This window comes from Symphalangus syndactylus, chromosome 21, assembly GCF_028878055.3.
Source record: "Symphalangus syndactylus isolate Jambi chromosome 21, NHGRI_mSymSyn1-v2.1_pri, whole genome shotgun sequence".
NCBI lineage: Eukaryota > Metazoa > Chordata > Mammalia > Primates > Hylobatidae > Symphalangus > Symphalangus syndactylus.
This window is the reverse complement of record NC_072443.2, coordinates 25,107,934-25,135,546: the sequence shown is the minus strand read 5'-3', so window position 1 is coordinate 25,135,546 and position 27,613 is coordinate 25,107,934. Positions and strand designations below refer to the sequence as shown.

At 39.5% G+C, this 27,613-nt stretch overlaps 1 protein-coding gene across 1 annotated transcript in view; it reads left to right on the top strand.

The window, feature by feature from the left end:
* IMPG2 (interphotoreceptor matrix proteoglycan 2) overlaps positions 1–24,459 on the top strand; it is a 101,048-nt gene extending 76,589 nt beyond the window's left edge. Inside the window, exons 13-19 of the mRNA XM_055259840.2 lie at positions 960–2,224; positions 2,855–3,074; positions 12,823–13,033; positions 19,615–19,803; positions 21,172–21,382; positions 21,895–21,974; positions 23,789–24,459. Coding sequence (XP_055115815.2) covers positions 960–2,224; positions 2,855–3,074; positions 12,823–13,033; positions 19,615–19,803; positions 21,172–21,382; positions 21,895–21,974; positions 23,789–23,801 — 2,189 coding nt within the window. The 3' untranslated portion in view covers positions 23,802–24,459. The remainder of the gene's footprint in view (positions 1–959; positions 2,225–2,854; positions 3,075–12,822; positions 13,034–19,614; positions 19,804–21,171; positions 21,383–21,894; positions 21,975–23,788) is intronic.
* Positions 24,460–27,613: the final 3,154 nt, after the last annotated feature.

The following is a 27,613-nucleotide window of genomic DNA, read 5'->3' as shown; positions in this document are numbered from 1 at the left end:
TAAAGAGAGGAAGATACTATGGCTATGAAGAAAACATGGTAGCATTAATTAGGGGGAAAATGTCTTGGTAAAATTGTGTGTGAGAGGAAACAATCAAATTTAATTTGTTGGAATGGAGAGTCCAAATAGGTAAATAATAAGAAATAAACTTGAGGAGCTGGGATGGGGATCAATTAACAGATATTTTGAAGGTCATATTGAAGGGTATATAGTTTAGTTAAGTTACTGCTACTACTATTAAAGAACCGCTTTACTTAAATATTGGAGTAATAAACAAATAGCATCAAAGAAGATTATTCAACTAGGTTATAATACAATTAGTTGTGGGGGCCAAGTCTAAAGATTTTTGCTTGTAGTAGTATTGTGAAGGGAAGAAGTGAAATCGTGGAGCCACAGCAGAGATAAAGAAGTGAAAATGAAATAGATGATCTAGATGTTGTGGAAGAAAGGAAAAATAAATGTGACTTAGGAATGGAGTTTACATGTGAAATGAGGAAGATGAACAAATATATAAATAATGAGTTCAGGATTGTGAACATTGAGTGAATCTGAAGGATGGTGGACAATAAACATAACAGGGAAAATGTGAATTCAAAGAGAAACACAATGTTCAGGGAATTTTCCTCCTAAATTACTGCTGGATTTTGTATTTGTTGTCAAAATTACTACCAGCAGTTCTTTATTTTCATGGAATTAAAAAAAAACACAAGTGTTTGAAGATTATTTCAATAGTCAAGGTCTTGTTATCCTCGAGAAGGAGATAATATTCATGAGTGACTGTCCCATATTATAAACATGGTATCAGATCTTCTTCTTGATTGCTAGATATAGAAAAGCAAAAGTCAACAATTGTCCCTGTTAACTTCACAGGGAAAAACCAGGCAACTAGTCTTATTAGGAGAGCTAGGAATACACTTTGGCAACTCTGTAGATTAATTAATGGAAAACTTTATTTTTAGGATTAGCCAATGTTGAAGAGTCGGAAGATTTTCTTTCTATTGATTCATTGCCTTCAAGTTCATTCACTCAACCTGTGCCAAAAGAAACGATACCATCCATGGAAGACTCTGATGTGTCCTTAACATCTTCACCATATCTAACCTCTTCTATACCTTTTGGCTTGGACTCCTTGACCTCCAAAGTCAAAGACCAATTAAAAGTGAGCCCTTTCCTGCCAGATGCATCCATGGAAAAAGAGTCAATATTTGACAGTGGTTTAGGTTCAGGATCTGGGCAAAAGGTAGATCTGATTACTTGGCCACGGAGTGAGACTTCATCAGAGGAGAGCACTGAACCACTGTCCAAGCCATGGCTTGAAGATGACGATTCACTTTTGCCAGCTGAGATTGAAGATGAGAAACTAGTTTTAGTTGACAAAATGGATTCCACAGACCAAATTAGTAAGCACTCAAAATATGAACATGGTGATAGATCCACTCACTTTCCAGAGGAAGAGCCTCTTAGTGGGCCTGCTGTGCCCATCTTCACAGACACTGCAACTGAATCTGCATCTCTAACCCTCCCCAAGCACATATCAGAAGTACCTGGTGTTGATGATTACTCAGTTACCAAAGCACCTCTTGTACTGACATCTGTAGCAATCTTTGCCTCTACTGATAAATCAGATCAAGCAGATGCCATCCTAAGGGAGGATGTGGAACAAATTACCGAGTCATCCAACTATGAATGGTTTGAGAGTGAGGTTTCAATGGTAAAGCCAGATACGCAAACTTTGTGGACTATATTGCCAGAATCAGAGAGAGTTTGGACAAGAACTTCTTCCCTAGAGAAATTGTCCAGAGACACATTGGCAAGTACACCACAGAGTACTGACAGACTCTGGTTGAAAGCTTCTGTGACACAGTCTACCAAATTGCCTCCAACCACAATCTCCACCCTGCTAGAGGATGAAGTAATTATGGGTGTACAGGATATTTCATTAGAACTGGACCGGATAGGCACAGATTACTATCAGCCTGAGCAAGTCCAAGAGCAAAATGGCAAGGTTGGTAGTTATGTGGAAATGTCTACAAGTGTTCACTCCACAGAGATGGTTAGTGTGGCTTGGCCCACAGAAGGAGGAGATGACTTGAGTTATACCCAGACTTCAGGAGCTTTGGTGGTTTTCTTCAGCCTCCGAGTGACTAACATGATGTTTTCAGAAGATCTGTTTAATAAAAACTCTTTGGAGTATAAAGCCCTGGAGCAAAGATTCTTAGAATTGGTAAGCATAAAAAGTGAAACATGGGCACTAGTGAATAATCATATATGACCCACTCCTCCTCCCCTCTAGCACGTAAGGTCTGAGCCAGGGAAAGTGTGATCTGCTGTGAACATTCACTTCCTATCATTCACAAATAGTATCATGGCCTAGGGTTGGTAAGAAGACAGTAAGACATACAAGAAATGGAAAACACAAAAGTGGCATGAGAGTGATGTGATAATTTATGAGGAAGATTGTTTTCCATGAATTATGGGACTGCATACAGTAAGTTTGACATTTCTCTTCACATTTTATTGTGAAGCTAATGTTTTATGGGTACCTATGTTGTTTTATGGGTACCTATATTCATCCTTTAGTGAAACAGAACAAACTCTCTGAGTGTCTAAAACTATGTATGAATTCCATGGGGTTCCTAAATGTCACTATGAAAATCTCATAGCATTTCTAGTTTATATTGTCAAATCATTCCTAATTTGTACTTTTGTTAATTAACAGTTTAAATGTAGATAAAGTACAATTAGGAAAAGTGAGGCAGGGTCTTACCTGTGTTTTCATTTTGTTTTGTTTGGGTATATATTGAACAAAATGTGACACGCTGTCAATAAACTTACCACTTTTTGTGTATTTTAGCTGGTTCCCTATCTCCAGTCAAATCTCACGGGGTTCCAGAACTTAGAAATCCTCAACTTCAGAAATGGCAGCATTGTGGTGAACAGCCGAATGAAGTTTGCCAATTCTGTCCCTCCTAACGTCAACAATGCGGTGTACATGATTCTGGAAGACTTTTGTACCACTGCCTACAATACCATGAACTTGGCTATTGATAAATACTCTCTTGATGTGGAATCAGGTATGATATTGCCTAGCATGGTGGTTTCTTAGTAGAATCCAGTGATTATTCTTGTGTGTTTTCTTCCTCATTGCATTAAGGTGAATCCAATACTTGTAGGAAAAAAGAGTACTATGTCAGACAAATCTTCCACATCTTGGTAAGTTATATATAAGTAAAATATTTCTCCCAAGAACATCAATATCATTCCCTTTTCAAAACATCGTCCACACATGTTACTTTACTATTTCACCTCCATTCCTTTCTCTACCTACTGCATCTGGCTTTTGTTTTTATTTACCTACAGAATCTATTCTTGCTATGCCTTCATGTTGTCACCTGCAAGGTTTGGGCCATCTTCCCTTTAAGTTTTTGCATCCATTTCCATTGTTGTAAGCCTTATATAAATGTCAGTAACTCTCCACATTTTTTATATGCAGACCAAACATCTCTCATACCCTCCAGAATCAATATCTATCTACTTACTTGACAGTCTCCACTTGGATGTATTCTGTGTATGTCAAATTTAAGATAGCTATGAGTGAGCTCTTCTTTTCCATATTTCACCACTCTCCAGCTAAATCTACTCTTTCTCTCAGCTTCTCTATCTCTCGCCATAAATGTAAGCTTTATCTACTCAGCTACTGAAGCTGGAAACCTGAGAATTTTTTTTTTTTTTTTTTTTTTTTTTTTTTTTGAGATGGTGTTTCGCTCTTGTTGCCCAGGCTGGAGTGCAATGGTGTGACCTCAGCTCACTACAACCTCTGCCTCCTGTGCTCAAGCAATTCTCCTGCCTCAGCCTCCCGAGTAGCTTGGATTACAGGCATCTGCCACCACGCCTGGCTAATTTTTTGTGTTTTTAGTAGAGACGGAGTTTCTCCATGTTGGCTAGGCTGGTCTTGAACTCCTGACCTCAGGTGATCCACCCACCTCGGCCTCCCAAAGTGCTGGGATTATAGGTGTGAGCCACTGCACCTGGCCAGAGAAGTTATCCTTGATACCTCAATTCCTAACACCTGGAGCTTTTAGTCACTCACCAAACTTACATTGATTCTGAATTCTAAGTATATCTCAAATCCATGCTCTTTTCTCTATCTCCATTGCTATGACTCCATCCAAATCACCATGATCTCTCCTTTGGACCAGTTTCCCCACATCCTCTCATGCTCCTCCTCCTATCCATCCTCCATATAGCAGCCATGGTACTCTTGAATGGCTGTCTGGTTCAGTAGCCACAAGGCCTGGTCCCCATCTTCTTCCCCGATATCCAACGTAACTAACCTCTGCTCAACATGTTCTAGTCAAACCAGCTTGTTTTTTGTTACTCAGATACAAAATCTTCTTCTTGCCTTAAAGCCTTTGCACACACTGTCCACTTTTGCCTTCTTACTGACTCCTGCTCACCCATGTGCCTCAGTTCAAATGTCACTTCCTCAGGACTTTTCATTGACTCACCTGTAGTCTAGACTGAGTCTTTCCTGTCAGTTTTTATATTAATAGTACAATGTTCTTTTCCCCTAGAGAGTTATCATCATTGTAATAATGTTAATTTATGTGCATAGTTGCTTAATGGCTATTTTTTTTCCAGATGAGCTTTTTACAAGGACTGAGAATGTGTTTGTTTTATTAACTACTTTTTAGTCAGAACTTAGCATAGTGTCTTGAATACAGAAGGTACTCAAAAGTACTGTGAGTGAATGAAATGAATCATTGCTTTTATTTGGAAGCCTTGGATGCAGAGAACACTGTTGAAGTGTGAAATTTTGTTCTTTCTTCCCTTCTACATACCAGAGGACAGAGGTTTTGAGGAGTGAGAAGGAATGCCTGGCTTTGTATTTCTCCAGTGCCTTTTAATCTCAAACTGGTTTGAAAGTCAGCCCTATTCTTTAGGGAAAAAGTGAACTTTCTTTTGAAGTCTTTAAGAATCATTACTCATTGAAAGTGAGGAAAATGGTTTCCCTAATTCTTCATATCCAAATCTCTTGCCACTTGAGTTCTCTAAGGCCATTTGCACATTCTTTGTCATGTGGTATAGTGGAAGAGACAATTAATTATAATTTGTAAGGAATGATTTCTTGCTTCTGTTTTACCATTTAATATTTGTGTGACCCTAGATGGGCTATTTTATCCCTGACCCTTAGTTCCTCGTATATTAAATGGGGGTAATATTGCCTGGCCTCTGTATTTTATGAGACTATTCTAAGCATTAAACAAGTAGTATATATAAAACATTTGACTAACTATACAAATGCAAACAGTTATGGTTTATAAAACTTTTGCAAAAGTCAATCTGCTTATTTTTAAACAGATTTACAGGCCTAGTGCCATGGCTTACACTTGTAATTCCAATACTTTAGGAGGCTGAGGCAGAAGGATTGCTTGAGACCATGAGTTTGAGACCAGCCTAAGCAACATACTGAGTCTCCATCTCTACAAAAAAACTTAAAAATCAGCTGGGCACTGTGGCATGTGCCTGTAGTTCCAGCTACTTAGGAGGCTGAGGTGGGAAGATTGCTGGAGTCTAGGAGGTTGAGATTACAATGAGCTATGATCACACAACTACACTCTAGCCTGGGCAACATAGTGAGAACCTTTCTCTAAAAAAAATAAAAAATAAAAATAAAGAGAATTACAATAAATACATTTACTTCAGTTTTTTTTTTTTTTACTATTATACTTTAAGTTCTGGGGTACATGTGTAGAATGTGCAGATCTGTTACATAGGTATACAATACATGTGCCATGGTGGTTTGCTGCACCCATCAACCTGTCATCTACGTTAGGTATATCTCCTGAAGCTATCCCTCCCCTAACACCCCACCCCTGACAGGCCCCCATGTGTGATGTTCCCCTCCCTGTGTCCATATGTTCTCATTGTTCAACTCCCACTTATGAGTGAGAACATGCGATGTTTGGTTTTCTATTCCTGTGTTAGTTTACTGAGAATGATGGTTTCCAGTTTCATCCATGTCCCTGCAAAGGACATGAACTCATCTTTTTTTGTGGCTGCATAGTATTCCATGGTGTATATGTGCCACATTTTCTTTATCCAGTCTAACATTGATGGGCATTTGGGTTTATTCCAAGTCTTTGCTATTGTGTATAGTGCCGCAATAAACATACATGTGCATGTGTCTTTATAATAGAATGATTTATAATCCTTTGGGTATATAGCTGGCAATGGGAGGTACTTCTAGTTCTAGATCCTTGAGGAATTCCCACACTGTCTTCCACAATGGTTGAACTAATTTACACTCCCACCAACAGTGTAAAAGTGTTCCTATTTCTCCACATCCTCTCCAGCATCTGTTGTTTCCTGACTTTTTAATGATCACCATTCTAACTGGCTTGAGATGGTATCTTATTGTGGTTTTGATTTGCATTTCTCTAATGACCATTGATGATGAGATTTTTTCATGTTTGTTGGCTGCATAAATGTTTTCTTTTGAGAAGTGTCTGTTCATATCCTTTGCCCACTTTTTGATGGGGTTGTTTGTGTTTTTCTTGTAAATTTGTTTAAGTTCCTTGTAGATTCTGGATATTAGCCCTTTGTCAGATGGATAGATTGCAAAAATGTTTTCCCATTCTGTAGGTTGACTGTTCACTCTGATAGTTTCTTTTGCTGTGCAGAAGCTCTTTAGTTTCATTTTATATCCCATTTGTCAATTTTGGCTTTTGTTGCCATTGCTTGTGGTGTTTGGTGTTTGCTTGGTAAATATTCCTCCATCCCTTTATTTTGAGCCTATGTGTATCTTTGCACATGAGGTGGGTCTCCTGAATACAGCACACTGATGGGTCTTGTCTCTTTATCCATTTTGCCAGTCTGTGTCTTTTAATTGGGGCATTTAGCCTGTTTACATTTAAGGTGAATATTGTTATGTATGAATTTGATCCTGTCAGTATGATGCTAGCTGGTTATTTTGCCCATTAGTAGATGCAGTTTCTTCAGAGTGTTGATGTTCTTTATAATTTGGTATTTTTTTTTGCCGTGGCTGGTACTTGTTTTTCCTTTCCATATTTAGTGCTTCCTTCAGGACCTCTTGTAAGGCAGGCCTAATGATGATAAAATCTCTCAGCATTTGCTTGTCTGTAAACGATTTCATTTCTCCTTCACTTATGAAGCTTAGTTTGGCTGGATATGAAATTCTGGGTTGAAAATTCTTTTCTTTAACAATGTTGAATATTGGCCCCCGCTCTCTTCTGGCTTGTAGGGTTTCTGCAGAGAGATCCGCTGGTAGTCTGATGGGTTTCCCTTTGTGGGTAACCCAACCTTTCTCTCTGGCTGCCCTTAACATTTTTTCCTTCGTTTCAACCTTGGTGAATCTGACAGTTATGTGTCTTGGGATTACTCCTCTCGGGGAGTATCTTTGTGGTATTCTCTGTATTTCCTGATTTAATGTTGGCCTGTCTTGCTAGGTTGGGGAAGTTCTCCTGGATAATATCCTGAAGAGTGTTTTCCAACTTGGTTCCATTCTCCCCGTTACTTTCAGGTACACCAATCAAATGTAGGTTTGGTCTTTTCACATAGTCCCATATTGCTTGGAAGCTTTGTTTGTTCCTTTTCATTGCTTTTTCTCTAACCTTGTCTTCATGCTTTATTTCATTAAGTTGATCTGCAATCTCATATCCTTTCTTCTGCTTGATTGATTCTGCTATTGATACTTGTATATGCTTCACAATGTTCTCGTGCTGTGTTTTTCAGCTCCATCAGGTCATTTATGTTCTTCTCTACACTGGTTATTCTAGTTAGCAATTCATCTAACCTTTTTTCAAGGTTCTTAGCTTCCTTGCATTGGGTTAGAACATGCTCCTTTAGCTCACAGGAGTTTATTATTACCCACTTTCTGAAGCCTACTTCTGCCACTTCATCAAACTCATTCTCCATCCAGTTTTGTTCCCTTGCTGGCAAAGAGTTGTGATCCTTTGTGAGAGAAGAGGCATTCTGGTTTTTGGAATTTTCAGCCTTTTCATGCTGGTTTTTCCTCATCTTCATGGATTTATTTACCTTTGGTCTTTGATGTTGGTGACCTTTGCATGGAGTTTCTGTGTCTGGACATCCTTTTTGTTGATGTTGATGCTATTCCTTTCTGTTTGTTAGTTTTCCTTCTAACAGTCAGGCTCCTCTGCTGCAGGTCTGCTGGAGCTTGCTAGAGGTCCACTCCAGACTCTGTTTGCCTGGGTATCACCAACGGAGGCTGCAGAACAGCAAAGATTGCTGTGTGTTCCTTCCTCTGGAAGCTTTGTCCCAGAGGGGCACCCACCAGATGCCAGCCAGAGCTCTCCTGTAAGAGGTGTCTGTCAATTCCTGCTGGGAGGTGTCTCCCAGTCAGGAGACACAGGGGTCAGGGACCCACTTGAGGAGGCAATCGTCCCTTAGCAGAGCTCGAGTGCTGTGCTGGGAGATCAGCTGCTCTCTTCAGAGCCAGCAGGCAGGAACGTTTAGGTCTGCTGAAACTGCACCTACAGCTGCCCCTTCCCCCAGGTGCTCTGTTCCAGGGAGAGGGGAGTTTTATCTCTAAGCCCCTGACTGGGGCTGCTGCCATTATTTCACAGATGCCCTGCCCATAGAGGAGGAATCTATAGAGGCAATCTGGCTACAGAGGCTTTGCTGAGCTGTGGTGGGCTCTGCCCAGTTTGAACTTCTGGGTGGCTTTATTTACACTGTGAGGGGAAAACCACCTACTCAAGTCTCAGTAATTGCGGATGCCCCTCTCTGCACCAAGCTTGAGTGCCCCAGGTTGACTTCAGGCTGCTGTGCTGGCAGCAAGAATTTCAAACCAGTGGGTCTTAGCTTGCTGGACTGTGTGGGAGTGGGATTCGCTGAGCTAGACCACTTGGCTCCCTGGCTTCAGCCTCCTTTCCAGGGAAGTAAACGGTTCTGTCTTGCTGGCATTCCAGGTGCCAATGGGGTATGAAAACAAACAAACAAACAAAACAAAAAACAAACAAACAAAAAAACAACACCAGCTAGCTTGGTGTCTGCGCAAATGGCTGCCCAGTTTTGTGCTTGAAACCCAGGGCCCTGGTGGTATAGGCACCCAAGGGAATTTCCTGGTCTATGAGTTGTGAAGACAGTAGGAAAAGCATGGTATCTGGGCTGAATGCACTGTTCCTCATGGCATAGTCCTTCATGGCTTCCCTTGGCTAGGGGAGGGAGTTCCCCAACCCCTTGCACTTCCCGTTGAGGTGACACACCACCCTGCTTTGGCTCACCCTCTGTGGGCTGCACCCACTGTCTAACCAGTCCTAGTGAGATGAGCCAGGTACCTCAGTTGGAAATGCAGAAATCACCCACCTTCTGCATTGGTCTCACTGGGAGCTGCAAACTGGAGCTGTTCCTATTTGGCCATCTTGGCAGCCACCATCAGTTTTGTATGTAACTCACATGTCAGCTGCATGCAATGTCATCAAGGTTTATAAGCTCACCTTTACTTTTAATATTTAAATTAGCTGTCATTAGCCCCACCCCTGTGCAGTGTAAAACTTGCATCTATGTTCCCCCAACTCCTCAGTATTTCTGGGCATTCTTAGGCAACTTAAATATCTCTTAATCCTCCTGAGTTCTGAGTTTTCTCTGCTGAATTTTCAATCTCACATGAGTCTTGATTCTTGTGGTGTTAACCTAATGCAAATCACAGTCCTGTTTTTGATCTGCTCAAAGCACCTCTAACATAAGGCAGTTGATTCTATCAGGCATTTGCTGATGGTATGAAGGTAATGGAGAAGGCTCTATCTCAGCACGGCAGATGGCTTAAAAATATTAGTTAGACATAACCATCCTAAAATTCCTCTGCCACCCTCTCAAGGGCATCTCTTACTGGCCAACTTTTTTCCCAGGACCCAGCCAGCTATGATGTTGCTCAGGCCATAAAGCTGTCTTTCCAGACCATCTTCACATCTTTCCTCTACTCCCATTTTTCTGGACCCATCTATCCTTCTTTTAAGCTGCTCCTAGAAAACCATATTGTAATTAATTCCACAATTTAGATCCCTGTCTCCCATCCTAAATTTACCTCCAACTCTACATTTGTTTCCCCAATAGAATCACTAAGGCACTTTTCCAAACATACAGTCAGCTACCTGGGCACCCTTTCTTAACCAGCACAAAGGAGTGGAAAGAGACTTTGAAACCACAGTCTTTTATTTCCATGATTAAAATATTAGGCTTTGTCTTTCTCCTTGGCCTGGAAGCAGAAAGGCTATATTTTGTCTTTTTCCTATGGCTATATCTTTTTCCTAATGTATAGAAAATATAGACTCAATTTTTCTCACCTCAGGCACATATACCTGCAGAATGGTTACAAAGTTTCAAAAATTTTAAATAGAATCATTTTACTACATGTATAGTGGTTAAGCATTCCTAATATGAAAATCTGAAATCTGAAATGCTCCAGTCTGAAACTTTTTGAGCACTGACATGATGCTACAAGGGTAAATTTCTTCACTTGGCCTCATGTGATGGGTTGCAGTCAAAACGCAGATGCACAACAGTTTATTCAGAGGGCCCAGGGGAAAAAAGACTCTCACGCTTCCCTTCAGAGTGATACAATTTTTCCACGCACAGCATGATGATGATGCCGAACAACCACTGATTGTCCACATGGGTGGCTGAAATAGTGACCTCTTTGCTTTCTGGTGGTTCAATATATACAAACTTTGTCTTAAGCACAAAATTATTTAAAATGTTGTATAAAATTACCTTCAGTCTATGTGTATAAGGTGTATATGAAACATAAATGAGTTTTTTGTGTAGACGTGTGTTGCATCCCCAAGATATCTCATATGTAAAGGCAAATATTCTAAAATCTGAAAAATTTGAAATCCAAACTACTTCTCCTCCCAAGAATTTTAGATAAGGGATATTCAATCTTATATTTTTAGTTAAAGGCCTTCAGATCAAAGTACTTTATTTCAAGATTGGCTATAGACAAGATTGACTTGACTCCTGCCCAACTTACTTTCACATGCAGTGTCTCAGAAGCTCTTGAACTTCCATTAACAAAGGAGAGCTATGCAGTACCATCTTCCTCACCCCTATAGACACTCCTATCCCTCACCACTGGGTAAGGATCAGATTATTTTCTGATTACAAAGTCACAAAACGAATACCAGGATAAAGATGTGAAGACTTAGGAAATATACAGTGAAATCTGGCCGTGCAGTTCCCTTGTAGAAATTTCCCACCTGTCAACACATTTGTATGTTTTTCCTGTTATGTGAGCATTTTGGCAGTGGTCCCCTGTATTAGTTTCCTAGGGCTGCTGTAACAAAGTACCACAAACTAGGTGCCTTGAAATAACAGGAATTTATTCTCCCACAGTGCTTGAGGCTAGAAGTCCAAAATCAAAATGTTGGCCAGGCCCTGTTCCCTCTGAAAGATCTAGGGAAGACTCTTTCCTTACCTTTTCCCGGTTTCTGATGTTTACCAGCAATCCTTGGCATCCTTTAGCTTATAGGTGTATCACTCTAATCTCTGCCTTTGTCTGCAGATAGGCTTGTTTCCTGTGTGTTTCTGTCTGTGTCCAAATTTCCCTCTTCTTATAAGAACACCAATCATTGCATTAGGGCTCATTCTAATCTAGTATGGCCTCTTCTTAACTTGGTTACATCTACAAATACTGTATTTCCAAATAAGATCATATTCTGAGGTTCTGGTTGGACATGAACTTCTGGGGACACAATTCAACTCAGTACATTCCCCCTGTTACCACATGCGGCCAAAGGAGATCAACTTCAGTGATCCTCCAAACTCTAAGGGCAGACTTGTGCAAAATTGTGTTCAATTTGCAGAGCAGCAAGGAAATCATTGCTTTTCAAAACATTGTGTATGTAGATCCTTCCTTTTTTTTTGGAAACTGAGAGAGACTATGCTATTTCTTTTTATTCCCTATAGCCTTCTAGCTAAACTTTATACTTTTTAATACAGATGAGCCTATGGATCGTTTCCACCTATTTCCTCTGTTTTCAATGTCTGTGTCACCATTTGCCCACTTACCATTCACAGATTACCATTGACCAGTGAAGAACATGTGGGAACTGTGGCAGGATAGAAGGCCCATTCATGGTCAATGTCTTATATCTTTTTTGACTGATTACTATCCTAATTAGTTTTTAAAAATAGTCATTTTCCCTCACCATATCAATGAAAAATTAAGTTATGAAAGCAAAAATATTTTGTTGGAAATGGCCTCAGGAGGTGTAGGGCTGACTTATTTTCCTAACATTGATTTTCACAAATCTTGACTGTTCCTAGGCCGCTCTTACTGGGCTATACCCATCCCTGAGGCTTCTACCAGTTCTCTTCTGAGCTCTCTCTCCCCATTCATGTTCTCAGTGTTGTGAAAGGCATGTAGCAGTGTATGTAGAGTGGAGGTCAACTGCAGCAGTTTGGGGTTGGTGGAAATAAATGGTCCATGAAAACTGGGTTTAATTTAGATCTACAATTAGTATTGTGTTTAACTTAGATCTACAATTACATGGCATGGATTTATAAAGCTTCTACATGCTCCCTAGATAAAACATGTTAAGGCTTAGATAGGTCATAGGGTTTTATGATTTGGCTCTGGGTTGCACAAAAATTTGACAAAAGCTTATCAATCTAGGATGAGTGAGAATTTTTATGTGTGGTATTGGTGGTGATGGTGTACTTTAATGGTTCTGGAAGGGGGTTATCCCATATACTTTGGGGCAGAACTTTAATGAGGAGCTTTGTATACCCCAATTTCTGTGTTTTGCCTTTTCTTGCATTATTCTTTGTTTAATGTTTTAGGTGATGAAGCCAACCCTTGCAAGTTTCAGGCCTGTAATGAATTTTCGGAGTGTCTGGTCAACCCCTGGAGTGGAGAAGCAAAGTGCAGATGCTTCCCTGGATACCTGAGTGTGGAAGAACGGCCCTGTCAGAGTCTCTGTGACCTACAGCCTGACTTCTGCTTGAATGATGGAAAGTGTGACATTATGCCTGGGCACGGGGCTATTTGTAGGTATGTTGTAGTTATAGATTTTGGCTTCAGAGGCTATAAATATTTCCTCTAAAGAAAAGGGGCCTGCATCTATAATTTTAGGATACTTACTATAGTATGCATTATAAAAGTTATATCTAGGCAATAGATGGGAGCCATCCAACTGTCATGTGAGGATAAGTCGTTTAACAGGCCTGAATTTCAATTCAGTAATTTATGCTGTTAGGGAACTGTAAAAAAAAAACTATCTAAATATGTCCTACTGGCTGGGTGTGGTGGCTCATGCCTGTAATCCCAGCACTTTGGGAGGCCGAGGTGGTTGGATCACCTGAGGTCAGGAGATCGAGACCATCCTGGCCAACATGGTGAAACCCCATCTCTACTAAAAATACAAAAATTAGCTGGATATGGTGGCAGGCACCTGTAATCCCAGCTACTTGGGAGGCTGAGGCAGGAGAATTGCTTGAACCCGGGACGCAGAGTTTGCAGTGAGCTGAGATCGTGCCACTGCACTCCAGCCTGGGCAACAAGATTGAAACTCCATCTCAAAAAAGAAAAAAACAAAGTCCTACTGAGCAGATGGAGATCTTTGTATTATGGTCTTTAACGGTGATGATAAGGAAACTGGCGTTCAAATGAGGTTTAGGCATAAGATCACGCTCCTCTATATCTGAAAGTGAAAATGAGTTTTATTGTTATACCTGAATTATATTTTTAAAGGTTTTGGGCCCCTCTTATTCCTACTTAGTATTCATTCAAAGATAAAGAAAAAAAAGTATTTAAAGTTTTCAAAGTGGTGACGAAAATATTTTTCTTTAAGTACATCTGAGATCCATTTTCTAAAGGTAGAACCAATGAGAAGATGAGCAGATTCAGTTAGCCCAACTGTCATCTGCCCACTCCCCCTAAACAAAGTCAAACAAATCAACTTTCCAACCACACACAACCAAAGCTGCGTGATTGAAGAGGAGAGGATGCTGAGAATAAGGAGGAGAAACACAAAGTAGAGGACAGTTTGCAAGGTCAAAATGGGCAAATGTTGGCATAGATGCCAGAAACAGGAAATAAGTAGAAATAATCCAGACTCTTCTATATGAAGAAGCATGAAGTTTATAAGGAGAAAAACAGTCTCTTCATGTCCAGAGAAATTAATATTACGTAGAAAAGCAGTGATTTCCTCCTGTAGCTCGGAGGAAATTCAAACCAATGGCAAAGAAGTTAAAAACTTTGAAAAATGTTAGACGAATGTATAACTAAAATGACCAATGCAGGGAAGTGCTTAAAGGAGCTGATGGAGCTGAAAGCCAAGTTTCGAGAACTACGTGAAGAATACAGGAGCCTCAGTAGCCGATGCGATCAACTGGAAGAAAGGGTATCAGTGATGGAAGATGAAATGAATGAAATGAAGCAAGAAGGGAAGTTTAGAGAAAAAAGAATAAAAAGAAATGAACAAAGCCTCCAAGAAATATGGGACTATGTGAGAAGACCAAACCTACATCTGATTGGTGTACCTGAAAGTGACGGGGAGAATGGAACCAAGTTGGAAAACACTCTGCAAGATATTATCCAGGAGAACTTTCCCAATCTAGCAAGGCAGGCCAACATTCAGATTCAGGAAATACAGAGAACGCCACAAAGATACTCCTGGAGAAGAGCAACCCCAAGACATATAATTGTCGGATTCAACAAAGTTGAAATGAAGGAAAAAATGTTAAGGGCAGCCAGAGAGAAAGGTTGGGTTACCCACAAAGGGAAGCCCATCAGACTAACAGCTGATCTCTCAGCAGAAACTCTACAAGCCAGAAGAGAGTGGGGGCCAATATTCAACATTCTTAAAGAAAAGAATTTTCAACCCAGAATTTCGTATCCAGCCAAACTAAGCTTCATAAGTGAAAGAGAAATAAAATACTTTACAGACAAGCAAATACTGAGAGATTTTGTCACCACCAGGCCTGCCCTAAAAAAGCTCCTGAAGGAAGCTCTAAACATGGAAGGGAAAAACCGGTACCAGCGACTGCAAAAACATGCCAAATTGTAAAGACCATTGAGGCTAGGAAGAAACTGTATCAACTAACGAGCAAAATAACCAGCTAACATCATAATGACAGGATCAGATTCACACATAACAATATTAAGTTTAAATGTAAATGGGCTAAATGCTGCAAATAAAAGACACAGACTGGCAAATTGGATAAGGAGTCAAGACCCATCAGTGTGCTGTATTCAGGGAACCCATCTCACGTGCAGAGACACATATAGACTCAAAATAACAGGATGGAGGAAGATCTACCAAGCAAATGGAAAACAAAAAAAGGCAGGGGTTGCAATCCTAGTCTCTGATAAAATAGACTTTAAACCAACAAAGATCAAAAGAGACAAAGAAGGCCATTACATAATGGTAGAGGGATCAATTCAACAAGAAGAGCTAACTATCCTAAATATATATGCACCCAATACAGGAGTAGCCAGATTCATAAAGCAAGTCCTGAGTGACCTACAAAGAGACTTAGACTCCCACACAATAATAATGGGAGATTTTAACATCCCACTGTCAACATTAGACAGATCAACGAGACAGAAAGTTAACAAGGATACCCAGGAATTGAACTCAGTTCTGCACCAAGCGGACCTAATAGACATCTACAGAACTCTCCACCCAAAATCAACAGAATATACATTTTTTTCAGCACCACACCACAGCTATACCAAAATTGACCACATAGTTGGAAGTAAAGCTCTCCTCAGCAAATGTAAAAGAACAGAAATTATAACAAACTGTCTCTGAGACCACAGTGCAATCAAACTAGAACTCAGGATTAAGAAACTTACTCAAAACCGCTCAACTACATGAAAACTGAACAACCTGCTCCTGAATGACTACTGGGTACATAACGAAATGAAGGCAGAAATAAAGATGTTCTTTGAAACCAACGAGAACAAAGAAACAACATGCCAGAATCTCTGGGACACACTCAAAGCAGTGTGTAGAGAGAAATTTATAGCACTAAATGCCCACAAGAGAAAGCAGGAAAGATCCAAAATTGACACCCTAACATCACAATTAAAAGAACTAGAAAAGCAAGAGCAAACACATTCAAAAGCTAGCAGAAGGCAAGAAATAACTAAAATCAGAGCAGAACTGAAGGAAATAGAGACACAAAAAACCCTTCAAAAAATTAATGAATCCAGGAGCTGGTTTTTTGAAAAGATCAACAAAATTGATAGACCGCCAGCAAGACTAATAAAGAAGAAAAGAGAGAAGAATCAAATAGACACAATAAAAAATGATAAAGAGGGTATCACCACCGATCCCACAGAAATACAATCTACCATCAGAGAATACTACAAACACCTCTACGCAAATAAACTAGAAAATCTAGAAGAAATGGATAAATTTCTCGACAAATACACCCTCCCAAGACTAAACCAGGAAGAAGTTGAATCTCTGAATAGACCAATAACAGGCTCTGAAATTGTGGCAATAATCAATAGCTTACCAATCAAAAAGAGTCCAGGACCTGATGGATTCACAGCCGAATTCTACCAGAGGTACAAGGAGGAACTGGTACCATTCCTTCTGAAACTATTCCAATCAATAGAAAAAGAGGGAATCCTCCCTAACACATTTTATGAGGCCAGCATCATCCTGATACCAAAGCCTGGCAGAGACACAACCAAAAAAGAGAATTTCAGACCAATATCCTTGATGAACATTGATGCAAAAATCCTCAATAAAATACTGGCAAACTGAATCCAGCAGCACATCAAAAAGCTTATCCACCATGATCAAGTGGGTTTCATCCCTGGGATGCGAGGCTGGTTCAACATATGCAAATCAATAAATGTAATCCAGCATATAAACAGAACCAAAGACAAAAACCACACGATTATCTCAATAGATGCAGAAAAGGCCTTTGACAAAATTCAACAACCCTTCATGCTAAAAACTCTCAATAAATTAGATATTGATGGGACGTATCTCAAAATAATAAGAGCTATCTATAACAAACCCTCAGCAATATCATACTGAATGGGCAAAAACTGGAAGCATTCCCTTTGAAAACTGGCACAAGACAGGGATGCCCTCTCTCACCACTCCTATTCAACATAGTGTTGGAAGTTCTGGCCAGGGCAATCAGGCAGGAGAAGGAAATAAAGGGTATTCAATTAGGAAAAGAGGAAGTCAAATTGTCCCTGTTTGCAGATGACATGATTGTATATCTAGAAAACCCCATTGTCTCAGCCCAAAATCTCCTTAACCTGATAAGCAACTTCAGCAAAGTCTCAGGATACAAAATCAATGTACAAAAATCACAAGCATTCTTGTACACCAATAACAGATAAACAGAGAGCCAAATCATAAGTGAACTCCCATTCACAATTGCTTCAAAGAGAATAAAATACCTAGGAATCCAACTTACAAGGGATGTGAAGGACCTCTTCAAGGAGAACTACAAACCACTGCTCAATGAAATAAAAGAGGATACAAACAAATGGAAGAACATTCCATGCTCATGGGTTGGAAGAATCAATATTGTGAAAATTGCCATATTGCCCAAGGTAATTTATAGATTCAATGCCATCCCCATCAAGCTACCAATGACTTTCTTCACAGAATTGGAAAAAACTACTTGAAAGTTCATATGGAATCAAAAAAGAGCCTGCATCGCCAAGTCAATCCCAAGCCAAAAGAACAAAGCTGGAAGCATCATGCTACCTGACTTCAAACTATACTACAAGGCTACAGTAACCAAAACAGCATGGTACTGGTACCACAACAGAGACATAGATCAATGGAACAGAACAGAGCCCTCAGAAATAATGCCACATATCTACAGCTATCTGATCTTTGACAAACCTGACAAAAACAAGCAGTGAGATAAGGATTCCCTATTTAATAAATGGTGCTGGGAAAACTGGCTAGCCATATGTAGAAAGCTGAAACTAGATCCCTTCCTTAAACCTTATACAAAAATTAATTCAAGATGGATTAAAGACTTACAGGTTGGACCTAAAACCATAAATCCCTAGAAGAAAACCTAGGCAATACCATTCAGAACATAGGCATGGGTAAGGACTTCATGTCTAAAACACCAAAAGCAATGGCAACAAAAGCCAAAATTGACAAATGGGATCTAATTAAACTAAAGAGCTTCTGCACAGTGAAAGAAACTACCATCAGAGTGAACAGGCAACCTACAAAATGGGAGAACATTTTCGCAACCTACTCATCTGACAAAGGGCTAATATCCAGAATCTACAATGAACTCAAACAAATTTCCAAGAAAAAAACAAACAACTGCATCAAAAATTGGGCAAAGGACATGAACAGACACTTCTCAAAAGAAGATATTTATGCAGCCAAAAAACACATGCAAAAGTGCTCATCATCACTTGCCATCAGAGAAATGCAAATCAAAACCACAATGAGATACCATCTCACACCAGTTAGAATGGCCATCATTAAAAAGTCAGGAAACAACAGGTGCTGGAGAGGATGTGGAGAAACAGGAACACTTTCACACTGTTGGTGGGACTGTAAACTAGTTCAACCATTGTGGAAGTCAGTGTGGCAATTCCTCAGGGATCTAGAACTAGAAATACCATTTGACCCAGCCATCCCATTACTGGGTATATACTCAAAAGACTATAAATCATGCTGCTATAAAGACACATGCACACGTATGTTTATTGCAGCACTATTCAGAATAGCAAAGACTTGGAACCAACACAAATGTCCAACAACGATAAACTGGATTAAGAAAATGTGGCACATATACACCATGGAATACTATGCAGCCATAAAAAATGATGAGTTCATGTCCTCTGTAGGGACATGGATGAAACTGGAAACCATCATTCTCAGTAAACTATCGCAAGGACAAAAAACCAAACACCGCATGTTCTCACTCATAGGTGGGAATTGAACAATGAGAACACATGGACACAGGAAGGGGAACATCACACCTGGGGACTGTTGTGGGGTAGTGGGAGGGGGGAGGGACAGCGTTAGGAGGTGTACCTAATGCTAAATGACGAGTTAATGGGTGCAGCACACCAACATGGCACATGGATACATATGTAAGAAACCTGCACATTGTGCACATGTACCCTAAAACTTAAAGTATAATAATAATAAGAAGAAGAAAAGAAAAGCAGTGATTTCCTTTCCCTGTGGCCTTAGGGTTTGAAGGATATCTTTAACGTACTGGAAGGACATGGGGAGTCTGGAGGCCTGGGTTCTAGGCCCAGTTCTGTAGCAGACTAATTGTATGGCCTAATGCCAGTCACTTTCCTTCCTAGCCTTGTTTTTTGGTTATCTATAAATAAGGATGTTAAGTAGAATAATTTCCTTAAACCTATTTAGCTTTTTATTCAATTTTTTTTCAAACAGTCGTTGAGGACCTACTAGGTCTGTGCTGGGCTTTATGCACTGCCTTAAATTGTATGATCTTTTAACATGTCTATTCAACGGTTTATGAAGCTTCACCTGGTCAGCATTTATTTCTCTACTTTTCTCTAGTCCCTCAGAAGGTTCTGCTGTTAATTGTCAGTGTGAGCAGAGTGATTCAGATATCGGACTTGGTGACTGTTGGTTGCAGGTGCCGGGTGGGTGAGAACTGGTGGTACCGAGGCAAGCACTGTGAGGAATTTGTGTCTGAGCCGGTGATCATAGCCATCACTATTGCCTCCGTGGTTGGACTTCTTGTCATCTTTTCTGCTATCATCTACTTCTTCATCAGGACTCTTCAAGCACACCATGACAGGAGCCAAAGAGAGAGGCCCTTCAGGTAAATAAGGAAAAGAGCTCTGTAATGGAATACAATGTTCCATTTACACATTTATTTAGTACTTACCAGGTGCCAAATATTGGACAAGGAGCTGGGTGGGTGGAAGAGAGCTATGAATTTGAATAAACACATGGTCCTTGTCCTCAAAGGGGTGTCAAATTGAAGAAAAACAGAAGTAGCACTAAGAATAAGATGCTAAGGAGCCTAGATGAGGTATAAATACGTTTTGCCTGGGGAAAGAGGCTTAAAAGTTTTAATGATGGCTGTGGTAATTTGCTGGAGAGAAAGAGTAGACATTTGCTACTTTTGGGCTGGGATGCTTTCTAGCTGGTTGAATGATCATGAGCAAAGTCAGGGAGGCATGCGTGAACTTCAAGGCTCATTGAAGGAAAGGCATGGTTGAGTGTGGCCAGAATGCCTATTTCATGGCCAGAAATAATTTGGAGAAGCAATGTTGGAGATGAGACAGAAGAGGTGAATTTCCCTTCAGGGAGGACCAGATCTGTTACAACTTGCTCCTCTTTGGCTCATACTAGTGGTAATAAGCCAGATTTTAAATCTAGATAAGGGTCTGTCAATAAATGAATTCTCATTCTCTGTTTGGTTAAGTGTTGCTTCACTGATGGGGAAATAAAACCTGGTCCATTTACTAGACTAAGGATTCAAGGATCATAATCACACATTGTACTTTGCTTCTGTGTGTCTGAAGTCTGTAAGAGGTACAACTTGAGGTCTAGTTTACCTTCCCTCACCATCAACTTGGCTAAGTCCTGGAGCACCTGGGACATACCTCCATCATTGTTATTGTACTTCTTATTGTGTCTGACTTTTCATTAGACTGTTACCTCATCCAGGGCAGAGATAAAAGATTATTTGTGTCAGCAGTGTGTAGAACAGTCCTATGCACATAATCAATGCTCGGTAAATATGTGTAGACCTGAGTTGAATTTAATTGAGGCTCTGCTTCCCCTAGACCCTAATATTTGTATTTCAGTCAGATTTGCTGCGTGACTACACACTGATTTTCAATGTGTATAACTCTGGTAATGATGAAGCTACAGTTTATGAAGCACCATCTACTGGCAGACATAGTTTCCAACATTTATGAATGCCAGGTGCTATGGCAAATAAGATGAATGAGACATGGAACAAGTCCACAGGGCACTTGCCATGGATGTGAGGAAATCATAATGATAACACCTGACAAATAATTTTTGAGGTTGATCTAGATGTTTTTCACAGTTATGTCCCACCATTTGTGTAAAGTGCACCTATTTTTCTTCAACAGAAATCTTGTCCCAGGTAAATAGTCTTCCACATAGTTGAGCATCCAAACAAGAGCCTGAATCAATCATATCTTTCTTTTAGTGGCTTCAGCAGGCAGCCTGACAGCCTCTCATCCATTGAGAATGCCGTGAAGTACAACCCCGTGTATGAAAGTCACAGGGCTGGATGTGAGAAGTATGAGGGACCCTATCCTCAGCATCCCTTTTACAGCTCTGCTAGCGGAGACATGATTGGTGGGCTGAGCAGAGAAGAAATCAGACAGATGTATGAGAGCAGTGAGCTTTCCAGAGAGGTGGGAAACTTTGCGTTTATGTTGCTGTACTGTTGCTGTTGCAGCTACTGCTGGTGTGTGTGTTGGGGGGAGGGTGGTGGCAGGTGGGGGTGAGTATGAGTATATGCGTGCATGCACATAGACTTTAAGAAAGTGTAAAAAATATTTAGTAATTGGTTTTTTCCTCGTATCTCCTAGTCAGTATGATATGCACAGAGTATTAAATTCTAAGCGGTACCTTATTTCCCACCCAATGGCGCTTTTTTTTTTTTTTATTATTAACTGGTACTCTCTCCTTCCTCCCTTTCTTCCTTAGAAATATGTCTGATTTAGAGCAGGACATGTAATATCCAGAGTAGTGTATGTAGATCCTTCCATTTTCTGAAAGTGCACACTCCTGCACTTCTTTCTTATAGCACACTCCTGAATAGCCCAGAATGTAAAAATTCCTTATGAAAATTAGAACCCCTTTTAAAAGGCTGTTGAGGTTTTTCTAATGCAATGTGTGGCCTATTGTTTCTTTTTTGTTTAAGGAAATTCAAGAGAGAATGAGAGTTTTGGAACTGTATGCCAATGATCCTGAGTTTGCAGCTTTTGTGAGAGAGCAACAAGTGTAAGCTTTTGAAACAGCCCCCCACCCCGACCTACAGACTTAACAGTTTGCTCTAGAGTAATGTCTCACACCTGAGTGAGCACATAATTTCCTATCCATGTGACAGGAATCTCAGTGATAACCAACATTTGTTGAGTTCTTCAAAGTTTATGCATGTCCAGGCAGATTATCTCATTTCTTCCTTATAAGGGCTTTGTAAATTGAGTGTTTCTTATTTGAGAAAAGGAAATCTTGGAGACATGAAGGGACTTACTTAAGATGACAGTGATAGCCAGTGGCAGAGAAGATTTAAAAGTAAGATACTGTCTGTTTTGGACTAGAGACACCTGGACTACACATAGTCTTTTCATATTTTCTCTCTTGTTATCATAGATCTCACTAGTGATCTGATTGATCTGATGCCATAAAATATTTTTCATTGATAGTTCCTTTGAAGAACATTTGAGTAGCCATAAGTCCTCACATATTTCAACATATTCTTTCAATTCTATCATTGTAGATACTTTTCAGTATGCTTTGAATTACAAACCTCATTAAACTGTATCTCTTGCCTCTATCAAGTTTATCTTAATTTTCCCATTTGCTTTTCTCAGGATGCATTTTGGGCAAATGTCTGTAATTTTTTTCTTTGTTCCCACGATCCATAACTAGACATAGGTTACAAAATAAATTATTTTGAAAAGAGGCCATAATGGGCGTTAGCTGAGTATATTGGGTAGGATTACAGTTTGGTATTGATATTTGGTCCTAGTGTTGCCTTCGTGGAACTGTTTGTTCATGGAGGGCCAGATAGGTATCTTCTGGCTTGGCTTTTAGAAGAGAAAAATCAGAGCAATTCATGCATGCTTATACAAGAAATTAATGAAGGGTCACAATAACACCCATGGCCCTGAGTGGAACCCCTGCCCCTTTACTCAAAATTCTTTTTCTCTGATAGGTGGCTCCTTTGCTCGTGGTTCCTCTGTAAGAGAAGGGACAAACTGATAACTGAGGAAACTGAGAAAGATGCTTTTCTAATTCCGTGTGCATGGTAGAGATAACTCTAAAAATCTCTGAACATCTGACTTGGCTCCTAGGAGGTGCTGCCAGTTTTGCTGAATGCACCAGAGCAATATCACCAGGTGTCTGCCTTTTAAACCAGAGAATCCATTCATCTCTGCATCTTCAGCCAGCAGATGACCCACGGCTCCACTTCAGCAGTATCCAATAGAAAGAACATGAACGTTTCGACCCTTTAAAAGCCGCTCAAAGCTACCTGCCTGAATGTGTTCACTGAATTAAAAATGCATCTTTTCTAGGCTAAAACATCCAAAGGAAGGATTCAGGAGAGCCTTATAGGAATAGGCAGATTGACTACATGTTTCTGTTTCTTCTGGTGCACTGTCTAACATTAAAATACACAGAAAGAGTTTATGAAACAAAGAAGATTTGAACTAGAAGACCCTGTGAGACAAAAGAAAGTCCACACAGGCTCTGTAACCTTAGGAGGTTCACAGAAGGAATAAGACATCAGAAAGATGTCAGGCACATAAGCCAAACAGCATTTCTAGTTTTCACTTAGTTTCAGAGTTTTCATCTATCAGGTAGCCCAAAAAATGTTAATGGATTTGATTCAGGATTAAAGCATCACATGGTCTTTGTAGAGTGGATTAAAAATTTTTTTAGCACAGAACAGAATAACTTTCCTTCAAATAAAGAAAAAAATAGAAAGTATTCATGATTTTAGGAGTATAGCTTAGTGATGTATGACAATAATTGCATTTTATTACATTCTTGCTTTTTTTGCTGAATTGCTCTTTGTGTTTTCATGGCAGGGAAGAGCTTTAACCAAAACTCCTGTTCTGAAACTGATTAGAAGCCTGGAGAAGACGGAGATTACTTGTTACTTATGTCATATAAGTAACCTGGATTTTAAACACTGTTGGAAGAAGAGTTTTCTATGAAAAAATTAAATATAGGGCACACTGCTTTTTTTCAGCTTAAGTTTTCAGAACGTAGTAAGAGATGTTACTATTTTTATTTCTATAAAGACTGAAAGCTGTGTTTAAATAAATTGAAAACTACGTAAACTCTGGAAAGTATTCTACAAGAAAAAGCTGGACCTAGGAGTTAGGGCTGCAGTTGCTGTCTGCTTCTGAATCATTGGGGGTGTCTCCTAAGAACTGTGCCTCGGGTTTCTCAATAGGAAAATAAGGTGAGACTCTTACATGGAGAAGTCTGGCTTAGTAAGGGAATATTTTGGAGCATATTTGTTATGGTTGGGTAGAAGGGGAAACCTTTGAAATAGTCTTAATGGATAGTTTATAATCAGGCATTCATCTAAATAAAATTCTTTCTTTTTTTTTGATCAAACTGCTAAAGAAAAAGCAAATTTTTTTGCTGCAGGATAGAATTAGGGTTGTATTTTTATGCTTCTATCAGTGTTTTTCATTTCCTGAGCATATTAATCAAGACCACATTATTGTTATGTTAACTATGTTAATATCCTTTTTTTTTTAGTTTTCAGGAAGAATGCATATATATATATATATATATATAAAGTTTAGAAGATTCCCATTAATGTAAAGACAAATTTAATCACATGGGCAGGGAGGGAGTGAGTGTCGGGTCAAGACCCCAGTGCTGAGAATGTATTTTGTTTCTTGATTGCTGGACTGAGGTTCCCTGATTGCTTCTGAAATCTAAAGATGTCTTGGGCAAATCCTGTCTCTCCTCTAGTTCCTGGTGTACTAATTTGGAAAACAGCACTTAACTACCTCACATAATATAGATTATCTCATTTTCATTGCTTCTCCTTTGTGTAATACTTCCTGTCTAAATTAACTCCTGCTTATACAAAACAGGGCAAAGCTTTTATTACAATTAAAATATTTTAAAAACTGAACAGATAGGAAGTCCATACCTTATATAAATTTTGACAGAAAATGGAAATTTTCCTCTTTCCCCCTAGTGTTTTTTTTGAAGGGGTTGCTTTGGAGGGGGAGAGGAGGAGGCCAAAGAATCATCATCATGATATTCAATTGCATATGCAATAGGTTATTATTAATGCAGATACTTTATGCTAGATGTCTTCATGTTTGCCAAAAACAATTCTGAACATTTTGATTTATTTATGACCAGATATAAATAACCAGTATAAACTGACCATAAGATAAAATACTTGGTTCGCTTTTTTTTCTCAACTTGATGACTGTCAATTCTGCGCATTATGAGGACACTGGAAACTAAATACCTGGGCTCGATGCATGCCACAGTAAAGCTAGTGAAAGCCTTGAAGATGGCCAGGCATTTTGCAAAGTATGTATGGATAACAGGTTGTGTGTGTGTGTATGTGTGTGTGTGTATGTGTGTGTGTGTGTGTGCGCGCGCACACGCGCATGCGCGCCCGCGCCATGGTGGCTCCCTTATCCTAGTATTTCCTTTCATTCCCAACTCACATAATGGATCCTCTCACAGTTCAGTATAGGTACACTTTCCACTATTTTATTGAAATGTTCTAGTCTTAATATTGGATAATTAGACACTTTCCACTGGGCCCATTTGAAAAGTAATTGATAATTACCTTTAAGACATTTTAAATGTTAATGATATTTGTCACTAGTAAATGCTTAGTTTTATTTATAAAACTTTCAAAGTTTTCTGTTTAAGATTGTAAACTGTTTTGCTATACTACGTGTTAGATGAAAATGTACTTTATCACAAATTAACCTTAGAATGCAACTCTTTGAATATGTGCTTGCTGGAAGAATTCCAGATGGACACAAATCCCTCTAGGGCAGGTCACCAAGCGGAACACTTAGGAGAAGCACAAACTGAGCCAAAGGAGGGTTGTTATTTTCCACAAACTAAGCAGTGAAGTGGGAATTTGGGAATTCTGACACACGTCACCATCTCTGATTTCCTTTTGCATGACCTTTTCATGCAAAAGCAAAAAACCTTAGCTCTTCATGAATGTCTGCTCCACACCAATGAAATGGAAGAGTAAAGGAAACCCTCAGCTATCAGGGAAAGAACAGGAGGCCTCAGTTGAGGAATACAACTTTTGTCCTACCTTTGCTGTAGCTGAACCACTGTTGAAAGGCTGAAGAACACAGTTTGCCCAGCAAAGATCCACTCATGTACAAAGCAAAGCACTAAAGGAGCTATTAGTTTGATGGAAAAAACTACCCCTAAAGAGCTTCTTTTTAAAAGACCCTCCTCGAAGGTGATTTAATGGCATGTCATCATTTAAAAGTCTTAGGCTGAACTCTCATTTACACTGCACAATTGAGGAATGAAATTTTCTGAGTATTAGAACGTTCTTCTTAACCTAGGAATATAATATTCAATAAGACTATCACCTTATGTGAAAATAATAAAATGCAGTTAGCAATAAAAGTACATGGTAAATAATGATTTTAAAAATGTTATTATAAAAGGTTGTAAGATACTGTGGTGTTTTACAGATGTAGCCTTTATAATTGAATTACATACACTATCCTTTTTTATGGGTTATGGATAAAGCAGAATTTATTTGATAAATAGGGCTCCATTTTCACCATTGCAATGGTTTAAGGGTGTTTGTTCACATTTATGTGGCCTGAAGTCCCATTTTTATCATTATTATTATTTGAGATGGAGTCTCGCTCTGTCACCCAGGCTGCAGTGCAATGGGGCGATCTCAGCTCCCGGCAACCTCTGCCTCCTGGGTTCAAGCGATTCTCGAGCTTCAGCTTCCTGAGTAGCTGGGGTTACAGACAGCCACCACCATGCCCAGCTAATTTTTATATTTTTAGTAGAGATGGGGTTTCACCATCACCATGCTGGCCAGCCTGGTCTCAAACTCCTGACGTCAGGTGATCCACCTGTCTTGGCCTCCCAAAGTGCTGGGATTACAGGCATGAGCCACCGCAGCTGGCACCATTTAATTTATATAATAAAACAAGTGCAGGCTTTACCTGATTTTATTCTCACCTTCTGTTTTTTCTTCTGCATTATCTGTCACCATGGGTTGGCTCCTCCCCACTTTCTCTTCTTTATTCTTTTCTTTTTTTTTTGCCACACTAAATTGTAATGTGGTTGAACAACTCTGACTTAATATTACCTCTAACAAAAAGCTGGAAACTGCACAAATATTCTTTGTAGGCTCTAAAAGTAGGTTGGCTGAAGTATGATACCTGAACTAATTATTCATTCGTATGCCTGTTTTATAAGTTTGACTTCCATTTCATGATTTTTTTGGTAGCTTTATGTTATTTCTGTTTTCAGCAATGGGTACTTTGACATCTTTCTGTCTCTGAATTGAATTTTCATTTTGCAAAGGAAGAGAAGACAACATCATATCTATTCCATAATGAAAGAGCTAATGAAGTAGAATAACTATTAAATTGAGATGTTTTAGCAAAAAAAACAAAAACGCAAACCCCAAACGGGTTGTTTTGTTTTATTTTTTTCTAAAATGTTTCTAACAATTCCCAGTAGGAATGGGTGGGGCCAGCCTTCCTCATTTACAATCCAGCTGCAGTGAGTCAAGATCCTAGCTTATTCTCCCAATTGTGTAATAAATGCAGAAAAATGATGTGACAGTCACAATTCTCAAATCCATTGCATTGTATTCCACAAAGGATATCCTGGCGGAAGGTGGGAATATGGGAGGGTAC